Genomic DNA, 12,576 nt, shown 5'->3' with positions numbered 1-12,576 from the left:
GGAAAACTGATCTTTTATTTTTTTATTTTAGGAATTTAAAAAGTTTTAGTGTGTGATAGAATCCAATTCCAGAGCCAAATGGTATAAAAACTTTTTTTTTTTTTAAAAAGTAGGAAAGAAGTTCACGAAGAAATTTCATTTGTTTCATTAATTACATTTTCAATATTTGGACAAAACAGAAAATAGACAAAATAATTCAATTTGTTTCAGAATAATTTATTGTGAAAGCAATTTCAAGCAGCTATAACCATTTTTTTATTATTATTATTTTTTTTTACTGAGTGCGGGGATTAAATATGTACCAGAAATGTTAGGTATTTATTTGGAAACAGTCTGCGATTTTATAATCTCAATTGAAAAAAATAAAATAAAAAAATACATATATTTAGTGCTGAAATCCATGGTTTTCCAATATAAAATAAAAGAGTAACAAAAACATTAAAAACATTGCATGTAGAATTTTATAATGGTGATTCTTGGTATATTGTTTGATGCTTATATTTTTTCTATATGAGCCTCAGTGATTTATTTCTTTACATACAGTCCGTGTTTACCTAATAATCTGTACATTGTGGGAATAGTTTGGTTTTTGAATTAATCTATCAGTTCACAAAAGCAATTTGTTATTTTTTAGATGATGATCTTATAGTAATGTTGTCCAAATTTTGGTGAATTTTGTATGTTTTTTGTTTCTGATGGGGGGAATTTGTCCCAATAATCCTAGAAAATATTAATCGTTGTATAAATTGTATAAATAATAATATAAATTGTATAAATCTGTATTTAACTCTGAAAACGGCCGAAGAATCTGAATTTATATTTGTTTTACGAGGGCGAATACGTTTATTGGGACGTTTTGGCGTTTGTAGCAACTTCCTAAATTCAGGCTGTAAATTGACATTAATCTAGGATCGCTTTACATCCCGGGACCGTGTTCTGAGCAGGATAAACGGGTTATTTGTTATGGTGTAAAAGCCGCTTCTTTTATAAATTCGCTGTTTGATTGTGTGGCGATTCACATGGATTTGGTGAAATATAAAGCGTTCAGATTTTGGCGTATTGCTTTAATTTGGACATTTTTACAGGGCGATTGTGTAAATAGAATGGTTTCCCTTTACAAAAAATAGTGGATATTTCTTATTTTATCTAAAGTATCCAGAAAACTGTAAAATTGATGTTCCCGTGAAAAAATAGCAAGTTTAGATGATGTGACCTCTCATTGGTAACTATCAATGATTGATCGCTGATTAATGGTTTATAAAAGAAAACAGTTTCTTGGTTAATTAGGATTTTTGTGGCCGCTGTGTGTTCAGTGAGAGGCCGAGTGCGAGTGTGTGCGTGTGAGAGGACGAGTGTGTGGGTGTGAGAGGACGAGTGTGTGCGTGTGAGAGGACGAGTGCAAGTGTGTGTGCATGAGAGGACGAGTGCAAGTGTGTGCGCGTGAGAGGACAAGTGCAAGTGTGTGCGCGTGAGAGGACGAGTGTGTGCGCGTGAGAGGACGAGTGTGTGCGCGTGAGAGGACGAGTGTGTGCGCATGAGAGGACGAGTGCGAGTGTGTGCGCGTGAGAGGCCGAGTGTGAGTGTGTGTGCGTGAGAGCTTTACATTTCAAATGGAACCTTTACTCGGTTTTCTGTTTCTGGCATCTAAAGATTTGAGAATTGTGAATCGGGAAATCTCCGCGTCGTTACAAAGATTTAAATCACCGGATAGAGCAGCGCATTCTTCCTCTGATTGGTCTCATTTTACACTTTTCTTTTGTTGGTGTTAAATATATAATTTACCCTGAGACGTGGCTTTACTTATTTTGCTCTTATGGCTAACGATATTTATGTTGTCCAATAGTAAAAATAGTTTAATACAATATTAGCATTTTTAATGTCTTTCTGTTATCCGTATTAAGTTGACATTTATGACCGATGACATCGATAACCTTCTGATTGTGTGAAAATAGCTTCCGCTTTATAGTCTTTTATTGCCCCTTTCATTCTGCACCAGGAGAGGGTCCGGTGTCTCCATTTACCCGCGGAGCGTTGTGTAGAGCGCTATTGACGGTCTTTGGAGGACACCTTATGGTGATAAGTAGCACCGCATGGCATTTCCTAGACCGCTGTCCTGCTGACCCATTGTACAGCCCTACGGAATATGATGGTGCTATAGAAATCATTCAATAATAATCCTAATTAAACGAGATCCAGGGGGGAATTCTTACATCTGATGGGGTCCAGAAAGCACGGCCTGTCGAGGGAAGTTAAAACCTCTGATCTGGAATAATTCAGCATTAGATTCTAAGATAATTAACTCTTTCAGGAGGCGTCACTTAAGAGATGCAAATATCCCATTAGACATCAAGGGCCCCAAAACATTTTAAATAATTGTGTATTTTTTAATCAGATTGCCCCTTATAAAACACGTATTAACATCTATTTGTATTAACGTAGTTGTGTTTTTTATAGAGCGGTGTTTGTATTTTGTAAGTTTATATACATTTTATCAGCTGCTATCGCCATATATATTCATAATTGCATATCGGGGTGCTAATTCCCTGTATCACCGGATCTGACTATGTTGCGGAAGAGAATGAACGCGCTCATAGAGTGAGGAATCATTTAAATAAAATAAAAGGTCACACGTAGCGTTGCACCTGCGCGGTTTTTATTATTGCACTTTGATCTATACACAAGCTACATACATACAAAGGCTTTCAGTTACACGGAGAGTCCATATTGTATGAACGTCCGCGACGTCCGTCTTCTCGTTACTCTTCTGCTTTCTGCTAACAAAAAACATCGAGCATCCGTTAGTCGCGCTGTCACGGAAACCACAAGAAAAACCCTGGAGTCATAGGCGTATACCCAGGAACATGACCCTGCCAGCACTACAGGACGGTGCACATGGTATTAGGGCAGGAAAGGGTTAACCCAGCAAGGGTTAGCAGGAGGAGAGAATGCACAGGGAACGAGGGGGAAGTCACAAGGAACGTGATTGTAGGGGGAAGGGGACAGGGCTATAAAGCCCCTCTAAGCACACGTGCAGGGGGCAATTACTGAACACCACAGGAGCAGTTTCCCGCCCGCCCTCCCCTTTTGTTTTTTGGCTGTGTGTTTCCATGTTGGCTGGTGTTTTCTTTCCCTCTCTTTTTCTTTTTTGCAGGTTCTGTTTTCTTTGCTGATGGCGGAGGAGTTCCCGGGAGAAGTTTGAAGGATAATGGGAGTGGGAGTTGATGGTTTTGGTTAGAGGTTAGAGTTAATGCCCTCCCTGTACAGGATTAACCAAAGCGTTAAGGTGGAGCTCCCCTATCCGACCCGCGGTCGCTTGGGCGATTGTGGTATCCGGCGGAAGGGGTAGTGTGAAGCCATTGTCTGCGTTTAGGTTGGGAACCCTCAGCTGATTGTACACAGGTGTACAGAAGACTGTATAGTATTTATACAGAAGTTATTATTAAAGTGTTTTTTACAATAATTTATAAGATGTTAAATAAAGTTATGTCGAGACATTTGTTAAATAAATGTCTCGGCCTTTTCTAAATCCAATCCTGCTGGTGTCTGTCTTTTATTTCGGGTTTGGGAAATGGGGAACCTCCTGGGTATGGGCAGTGCAAGGGTCAAGTTGTACTTCTAAATGTAGCGAAAATAACTTATCATAGAAATAATGGATTGTTGTTGGTGCGTGCGGGGGCTGCATTCTCTGATTTCTGTAAAATAGTTTGTTGTCATTTGTCGGTTGGCTACCATACCGCCATATATCTTCCGAGCTCGGTTATATATAATCAGTAAAACAAAATACATTAAAAAGCACATTCTATGTATTTTTATTTAGCAATTAAGATATTGGTAAAAAAATAATTGGTAACGTCATGGCGATTTAATTAAATAGGTTTTTATCCGAGAAAATGATCGTTTTGTGTTTGTAGATGTTGAATAGGTGGTAAGGAGCGAGCTTTGTCTTTGTAAAATGTGATTGGGCCATTTCTTCCCATTCACAAAGTCAGTTTATTGTTAAAATGATAAATGTTCAATGCGTTTTCGATCACATTTTTTGTGGTGTGTTTTACCCCCTATGGTGGCGAGAGCGGTTACCTTGCCGATGTCCCGGCTCTTGGCTCTCAGTTTGTTGACTTGTGATTCTGCGATATCCGCGCGTTCCTCGGCTTCTTCCAGCTCGTGTTGGGTCTTCCTGAATCTGGAGAGGTGGACGGTGGATTGTTCCTCCTGAAACCGACGGAATGGGGTACATATCAGGCCTGTAACTTACTCTAAAATATCGGAGTTCTCAAAACAACCTGGATAGTATTTCTAGCAACCAAAACCACTGATTGGACATTATTATTCTTAAGCGTTTATTACGATAATTCCGATTTTATTAAATACTTTTGGGGCTGTATGTGTAAATATTTATAGCATGAAATGCCGGCGATCCAATTTATTATACTCTTCCTGATTGTAAACTAAGGTAATTTATTTCGTCAGTCTTGAGGATAACGAGTAAAGGGCTTGGATAGAGACTAATTCATCATTTCAGTAACTATGGTGAAGGCTGAATTTGATTTATTTGATCATGAGATAAGTGGAGGAATATCACGTAATGGAAGTTTAACTTTTTAACTTGTTTTGAGAAAGGTCTAAGGTCCGATGGGGGTAGAGTTTAATACTCACGATCTCCTCCGTCTGCCTCTTGTACGCCTTCACCTTCAGCTGCAACTTGTCTACCAAGTCCTGGAGCCTGAACACGTTCTTCTTGTCTTCTTCAGTCTGTGAATTTTGCACACAAGTTATGGAGCGGAATTCCTTTATCCGCGTATAAAATTCAGACGACTAACCTACGGTCCGTGTATTTTACATTATTACCAGCTTTTTGATGAGTTCCACCCACCTGGTAACTTAGTTCCTTCACCCGCCTCTCATACTTGCGCACACCCTTGATAGCGTCACTTGATCTCTTCTGCTCGGCTTCCAGTTCGTTTTCCAGTTCGCGCACCTACATCATGGGGTGGAAAAATACAATATGAAATTAAGCAACACTGTGGGCGAGAGCTAGACGTGCCTCTAGAATACTGTGTGTTGCCATATTAAACTAAATCCATCTTATGTATTAGCTCTCTTTTTATTAAAAGTGTAATTTGTTTGGTTATAAGATGTAAATTTAAAAAGATTACCCTTAGAAATCCAGACTCACCCTGGCCTCCAGTTTCTGGAGCTGTTTCTTGCCTCCTTTCAGCGCTAGCTGCTCGGCCTCATCCAGACGGTGCTGGAGATCCTTCACGGTCTGATCCAGGTTCTTCTTCATCCTCTCGAGGTGAGCGCTGGTGTCCTGCTCCTTCTTCAGCTCCTCGGCCATCATGGCAGCCTAATGAAGTTAGGAAATTAAGTTAGAAATGATTCAGAAGGCCATGTCAATCTATCTATGTTAACAAGGTGAGGCGTGAGAAAAAGGGTGCCTAAACTTACATCTGTTATTGCCTTCTTGGCCTTTTCTTCTGCATTTCTAGACTCTTGAATGGCCTCTTCCACTTCAGATTGTAGTTGAGACACATCCGCCTCTAACTTCTTCTTGGTGTTGATGAGGCTGGTGTTCTGTTGGATGAATAAAGGTTACAACAATAAGATCATAGGTTTCCCGATAAAGTCATATGTAACAAATGTGACATCCACCGATTTTTAAACAAGCCTCACCTGGGAGTGGAGAAGTTGGACGCGTTCTGAGACATCCAGAAGCTCGTGTTCTGCCACTTTCCGAGAACGTTCCGTCTGTTCCAGGGCAGACCTAATCTCTTCGATTTCTGCAGTCATGAGATTATTACGTCTTTCAGAAATGGCCAACTGTTCTTTTAGATCATCGCTGCATCTAAGAGCATCATCCAGGTGCAGTTGGGCGTCCTGTATAGAACAAAAGCTATGTAGTCATGGAGACGGTTTTCACATGAGGAATAATGGGTGGTATTTTATACTAGAATACCTTAAGTTGTCCTTGCACGTTTCTGAGCTGCTTCTGGGCTTCTGCGGCCTGACGGTTGGCATGGCTGAGCTGGATCTCCATTTCATTAAGATCTCCCTCCATCTTCTTCTTTAGCCTGAGGGCATCGTTCCTGCTCCTAATCTCGGCATCCAGAGAACTCTGCATGGACTCCAGAGCCCTCTGGCTGTTCCTCTTTATTTGATCCATCTCTTCATCCTTCTCGGCCAACTTTCTGTCGATTTCAGATTTAACCTGAGTCAACTCCAATTGGATACGGATAATCTTTGCTTCTTCGTGTTCCAATGAGCCCTGTACATGAGAAACAAGTTTGGAGAAATGTATTTAAAAAGTTCTCTTTTTTCATGTTTTCATTCAAACAGGGGTGGTCGTTGCATGTCAAAAGTAAAAAAAATTCGACTTGCTTCTGCTTCTTCAAGAGCTGCCTGGAGGTCAGACTTCTCCTGCTCCACCAGTTTCTTGGCTTTTTCCAACTCGTGAATTGATTTCCCTGATTCTGCGACTTGTTCGGTGAGGTCTGAGATCTCGCCTACGAAAACACAAAAAAATCCCCATTAATTTAAATATTGCTGCTTTAATGGAGCATTTCTAAATGAGAAAACAGTCACAGTATCACTTGGTCATTCTGTACTTACTCTGAAGGTTTTTATTCTCTCTCTTAATAGTCTCCAGCTGATCCAAGACTTCTTCATAGGAGTTCTTCATCTTGAAGACCTCGGTGCTCAGAGACCGAGCCTCCTTCAGAGAGGCCTCCAGCTCCGCCTGAGCTTCCTCGTACTTCTGCTTCCATTCAGCCAGGACCTGAGCAATGTTATTATCAATATGAGTGTTACTAAGGCTCCACAAGGGCAGCACCACTGATATAATAATGTTTGGAAGTGGGAAATCACATTATGTATTGGCCTCCATATTGAACAGGCAGAAATATGAGTTGTACCCATTGGTAAGGGTGCATAATACATTAATTCCTACGGTCAGAACTGGAGGACGATAGGGGATATCCTATGATTGACAGCAATTAATCAAGATCAGCTGTGACCTTCCATTTCCAGTGTCCAAGCGAATACAACTTTACATGACAGGAAGATTTTTTTTTCTAACTGTCCCAATCCAGCCTGTCCCTCACATTAGTAATTACAGAAAATATAAACCTTGTCAAAGTTTTTCTGTTTCTTATCGAGGGCCGCGCAGGCAGAGTTAGAGCGCTCTACGTCCACCATCAGATCTTCCACCTCTCCTTGGAGCCTCTGTTTTGTCTTCTCCAGAGACGCACACTTGGAGTTGACGGCCTCAATTTGTTCTTCAGCGTCCTGGAGGCGCTGGGCAAGTTTTTTCCTGTTTTATATTAAAGGACAGGAGGGAATCTCATGATATAGCCACAAGCTATAGTTCTTCTCAATATACAGGATGTCCTTGGGCAGCAGTACAGAAATTTCTGGTCTAATAAAAGGGAGCGAACCAACTAGATTAAGCAATTAGGTCCAAACCTAGATTTTTATGGTACACATACTTGGCTTCCTCCAGTTCCTCTGTGCGCTGAATAGCGTCCGTCTCGTATTTTGTCCTCCATTGGGCGACTTCTGCGTTGGCTTTGGACAGGGCTCTCTGGAGCTCGGCCTTGGCTTCCTGCTCCTCCTCATACTGCTCCCTGAGCAGATCGCAGTCGTGGCGGGAAGATTGCAGACCATGAGCGAGGGCGTTCTTGGCCTTTATAAGTGTAAACCCAACATAAGTCAGATTGTTAAATGTAGAGTTTATATAGAAACCATGTCATAGGAGTTGTATATACCTTTATCTCCTCTTCCAAATGTCTCTTAAGTTCTTCTGTCTGTTGCGTGAAAGCCTGTTTAGCTCTGCTCAGCTGAGAAATGAAGGACTCTTTCTCCTCCAGTTGGCGTGAGAACTCACCTGTGTGATAAAAACAGAAAATTAGACCAAAAATATATGTTGATACCTTTTTTTGGAACCATTATGTATAATCATATAAGCTTTCTTCTTCAAACAGGGATCCCAAAAGCTTGTGTGGCCCAATAAACAATATCTACTAAAGACTCATGTTCTCTTAACCCAATATGGATATCCATTTCCCGTCTATATTTATATATGGTTCTGGACAAGCTAATCAGCCAGACAGGTTTGTTACCTATCGTTATTCATTACCATTCTCTGTTTGAAGACGGGCTCTCTGGGCATTCAAGTCATTTATTATTCTCATATGCTCATCTTCTTTAGTCTTCACTTCGTTGTATTGGTCCTCTAATGTTCTGCATATTTTCTCTAGATTTGCCTGCGATGAAACATAAACACGTTATATATGTCATGTTACTCTTATCTCTCTCACTTCGTACTACTCGATAGAACATATTTGATTGATACGCACTTTGGCTTTGGAAACAGACTCCATGTTGCTGGCCAGGTCGTCGATCTCCATCTTCAGTTCGCTCTTCTCCTTTTCCAGCTTCTGCTTCACACGCTGGAGGTTATCGATCTGTTCTCCGAGTTCCGCCGAGCTGTCGGCGTGCTTCTTTCGGAGAGCGGCGGCTGTGGCTTCGTGTTGTAGGGTGGCCTCTTCCAGATCACGGCGCATTTTCTGGAACTCGGCCTCGCGCTTCTTGTTCATCTCGATCTGAGTGGAGGTTGCTCCACCGGCTTCTTCCAGACGCTCGCTGATCTCCTCAAGCTCCCTGGAGAGGTCTGAGCGCTGTTTCTCGGCCTTGGCTCTCGCTGCCCGTTCCGCCTCGATTTCCTCTTCCAGTTCCTCGATACGGGCCTGTAGAGTTGAATATGGAAACTTATTTAGTCAACAGTTCACAGTTTGTTAATAAATATGGACACCTGGTATAAGGAAGCAGGAAGGCAAACAAATGATTTAAGTCATATTCTAGATTTAACACAAAAAGAGAGGAAGCATTATCAATTATCTACTCAGCCAGCATTGACTCGAGCAGAAGCTCCATCTGCACCATTGAGTATTGCTAGTTCTGGGCAGTAGATGGTGCCATACATCTTTTGCATTGAACATCTAGAGGACACTATTTGTGTTTTGGTACAAATCCTGAGCTGGTTATTGTAGCTTTTCTGAAGAAATGCTTAGTGTCTGGTCACTGGAAGTCCATAATTTTACCTGAAGCTCCTTAATTTTCTTCTGTAGCTGGGCAGCCAGCACCTGCTCGTCCTCTATCTTGCTCTGCAGTTGGTTGATCTCAAATTCCTTCCTGTTAAAACACAAGTGTTCAAATAATCACCCATCATTCATTTTGTTTATCATAGAGAGAGAGAATTGTGAGAGTCTAATGACATCATTATGTAGGAAAAAGCACGTTGCTGCATGACAACAGCCACCTGTGATGATAATATAGACCAGGTTCAGGTGGCTGTGGCAAATAGTTCATTCTATTTAGGGCTAGACAGGTCATCAAAAGGTATTCTCTATAAAAGGCCTTACTTTTATCAAAGTTCTTACTTTTTGACTTTTTCATCCAGTTGTTGTTTGTCGTTTTCCAAGTCCATAGTAGTCTCCTGCGACAGCTTCAGATCACCCTCCAGCTTCCTCTTGGATCTCTCTAAATCCATGCGGAGCTTCTTCTCTTGCTCAAGAGAACCCTCCAGCTGTTAGAAGATAGGAGGATTAGTTAACAGAGATGCAAGTTCATCGCCTAATTTCCTGTAAAATTACAACTATGTACGTACATCATCCACTTGTTGTTCCAGCTTAATTTTGGCCTTGGTGAGAGTGTTGACTTTGTCTTCTTCAGCTTGCAGGTCATCCAAGGTCTGCTGGTGGGCTTCCTGAAGGGCTTTCTTCTCCTTAGTCAGTTTGGCGATGTTCTCATCGAGAATAGCCATTTCCTCAGTGAGATTTTTCACCTATATTTAGATAGCAATTTGGTGAATTTATCTGAAATGTTATAATATAAAGAAGTGTGAGTATGTGTAACAGGTAAAGACCAATTACCTTGTTCTCTGTGGCGTGTTTCTCCTTCTCAACCTTGGCCAAAGTCAACTCAAGGTCGTCGATGTCTTTCTTCAGTTCAGAACATTCGTCCTCCAGTTTCCTCTTCTTAGCCGTCAGCTCGGCGTTGGATTCCTCTTCGTCTTCAAGCCTCTCGTTGATCTCTTTGACTTTTGCTTCAAGCTGAATCTTGGCTTTAATGAGCCCTTCGCATCTTTCTTCAGCATCTGCCAAATTTTCTGATTCCTGTGGAAGATTTATGTAAATAAAATATATTTTACTCATATATTTATTGATTAATATTTCACTAGGTCTTATTATTTCTCTTTCTTTTAGTATATGGAGTAATTTAAAAGCCTATGTGTCTATATTCGTGGTAAGCGCCACATCTAATACATTTTTCAGGTTTGTCTTCCTTTAGACAATATTTTGGTCACTCACAGATGTAACTTGAAGCTGTAGGTCATTCTTCTCTTGAAGAACAGAGACCATTTTCTCCTCCAGCTCCTTCCTTTTAGCTTCTGACTTTGCCAGAAGCTCTTTTGTCTTCTCAAACTCTTCCTTCATGTTTTGCATCTCCTTCTCGGACTCGGCACTCTTCAGGAGAGGCTTGATCTTGAAGTAGAGCTTCATCCATGGCCAGTGCTTGACGTTCATGAAGGCGCGGATATTGTACTGAATGGAGAAGACGGACTCCCTAGAAAATTAAGTGGATGTTAATTCAGCATTCTCTCCAAGATGTGTTTCTATGTGATATTCATCTCATAAGAAAAGTACCTCCTCTCCATCATATTTCTGAACTCCACTCTCATAAGGAACCCACGGCACATAGCCTGAGTACGAGTGATCAGTTGAGCTAACTTGTCATCTCGCATCTCCTCAAGGGTGCCCAAGAGTCCAGCCTTGAAGAAAACCTGTAATCCAAGATATTGTCCAGTGTAATTAGGAAATCTACAACACTGAAACTCTGAATTTAAAGTTTATTTAAAGAGGCAATACCTTGGTGTGCCCAAATTTGTACTGAGTATGATCAACATCAATAGAACCCAGAAGTTTCTCTGAGGCCTTCTTGCTGTCAATGAATTGACCCTCAGGAATAGCAGCGGCATTAAGAACCTTGTAACTGTAGAGAAAAAGATAAATTGATTTACTCTCTGTATCTATATAATTTGTTGTTTAGAATACAGAATCTGCCGGTGCAACGTAAATCAAATGTAATTTTAAAATTTCTTGATGCAACATCAAGAATTGGTCAAAACAAGGTTGGTCTTTTAACCAAAACCATACATTTGGTTATAGGTAACTCTGAAGGAATGACCCATACCGCTGTTTGAAGTCACCGTATAGGATTCTGCTGGGGAATCCTTTCCTGCAAATCCTGATGCCCTCCAGCACCCCGTTACACCTGAGCTGATGCATGACCAGGTAGTGATCCATGGTACCTAAATAGAAATATATTAACAGTCATAATAGTGATCAGTACCTTAGACCATTCCAAGGATACCTTTCCTCAATTTAAAAAAATGGTCATCGTAACTCACCGGGGGTCTTCGTCTCATTGGGAATCAGACAACGTACAAAGTGAGGGTGAGTGCTCCTCAGGTTGCTCATCAGTTTGTTCAGATTCTCCTATAAGATGTAAATACAGAAGATGTCACCTTCACCTAATAGCAACATGAACTTAAAATGAGGAGTAGAATTCACTCAGAACAGGTTCTTTTACCCTGAAAAGAGCAGACACGGTCTGGAAAGAGGAACCCTTCTTCTTGCCACCCTTCTTGCTACCAGAATCTACAACAGAGCAAATGTTTAAAGCAGTGGCAATAACCTCAATATTGTATACAATACTAGGGAGCGATGATGGGGGGCAGGTATACTGATGATGTAAAAACATTATCTCTCAACCATGATTTAGTACCTGCATCTGTCCCAGAATATGCAGAATAAAGGAATGACAACAGCTTCACAGAAGCCTTCTGGTAGAGCCCAATGACTGTTTCATTCAGCGGGTCCTTATTCTTGTCGAGCCACCCAGAGATGTTGTAATCCACCGTCCCGGCGTAGTGGACGAGGGAGAAGTGAGCCTCTTGCTTGCCTTTGCCTGGTTTTGGCTTCTGGAAGTTGTTGGATTTGCCGAGATGTTGGTCGTAAAGCTTGTTCTTGAATGAAGTGTCTGTTGCCTTGGGGAACATGCACTCCTCTTCAAGGATGGAGAAGATGCCCATCGGCTAGAAATCATAAGAGATAATGCATATGGACATTGAAAAGGGTGGATTATATAATAAACCAAGTCATTTTGCTTTTCTTGTATGACAATTTCATAATTAATTTTGCAATGGATCTGCGCTAGGACTTTATTGTGTGGACTCCATTGGCATTTGTGCAGTACCTTCTCGATAAGCTCGATGCAGGCGGCCAAGTCCATGCCGAAGTCGATGAACTCCCACTCGATCCCTTCCTTCTTATATTCCTCTTGTTCCAAGACGAACATGTGGTGGTTGAAGAACTGCTGCAGCTTCTCGTTGGTGAAGTTGATGCACAGCTGTTCCAGGCTGTTGTACTGTTTTTGGAAAAGTCCAGATTGTTCAGATAAATAAGAGATTTAATGTCACATTATACACCTTCTGTGCCGGTTATGGGTTATCTTTGTTAT

At 41.2% G+C, this 12,576-nt stretch overlaps 1 protein-coding gene across 1 annotated transcript in view; it reads right to left on the bottom strand.

Moving 5' to 3' along the window:
* The window catches only part of LOC149281905 (uncharacterized), a 31,643-nt gene that overhangs the window by 15,376 nt on the left and 3,691 nt on the right, over positions 1–12,576 (bottom strand). Inside the window, exons 13-38 of the mRNA XM_089498814.1 lie at positions 12,313–12,483; positions 11,842–12,151; positions 11,647–11,714; positions 11,465–11,552; positions 11,248–11,365; positions 10,923–11,046; positions 10,701–10,837; positions 10,365–10,620; positions 9,927–10,169; positions 9,662–9,838; positions 9,435–9,580; positions 9,096–9,186; positions 8,352–8,741; positions 8,132–8,258; positions 7,761–7,879; positions 7,482–7,678; positions 7,123–7,306; positions 6,607–6,772; positions 6,376–6,500; positions 5,954–6,262; positions 5,671–5,874; positions 5,446–5,571; positions 5,174–5,344; positions 4,871–4,975; positions 4,654–4,749; positions 4,053–4,209 (exon numbers count right to left, since the gene is read on the bottom strand). Of these exons, the coding sequence (XP_089354940.1) occupies positions 4,053–4,209; positions 4,654–4,749; positions 4,871–4,975; positions 5,174–5,344; positions 5,446–5,571; positions 5,671–5,874; positions 5,954–6,262; positions 6,376–6,500; positions 6,607–6,772; positions 7,123–7,306; positions 7,482–7,678; positions 7,761–7,879; positions 8,132–8,258; positions 8,352–8,741; positions 9,096–9,186; positions 9,435–9,580; positions 9,662–9,838; positions 9,927–10,169; positions 10,365–10,620; positions 10,701–10,837; positions 10,923–11,046; positions 11,248–11,365; positions 11,465–11,552; positions 11,647–11,714; positions 11,842–12,151; positions 12,313–12,483 (4,405 nt within the window). The remainder of the gene's footprint in view (positions 1–4,052; positions 4,210–4,653; positions 4,750–4,870; positions 4,976–5,173; positions 5,345–5,445; positions 5,572–5,670; positions 5,875–5,953; positions 6,263–6,375; positions 6,501–6,606; positions 6,773–7,122; positions 7,307–7,481; positions 7,679–7,760; positions 7,880–8,131; positions 8,259–8,351; positions 8,742–9,095; positions 9,187–9,434; positions 9,581–9,661; positions 9,839–9,926; positions 10,170–10,364; positions 10,621–10,700; positions 10,838–10,922; positions 11,047–11,247; positions 11,366–11,464; positions 11,553–11,646; positions 11,715–11,841; positions 12,152–12,312; positions 12,484–12,576) is intronic.

This window comes from Sceloporus occidentalis, unplaced genomic scaffold (assembly GCF_023333645.1).
Source record: "Sceloporus occidentalis isolate IW3139 unplaced genomic scaffold, rSceOcc1.0.p SCAF_126, whole genome shotgun sequence".
Classification (NCBI taxonomy): domain Eukaryota; kingdom Metazoa; phylum Chordata; class Lepidosauria; order Squamata; family Phrynosomatidae; genus Sceloporus; species Sceloporus occidentalis.
The sequence above is the reverse complement of the archived record's forward strand: the minus strand, read 5'-3'. Positions and strand labels throughout refer to the sequence as shown.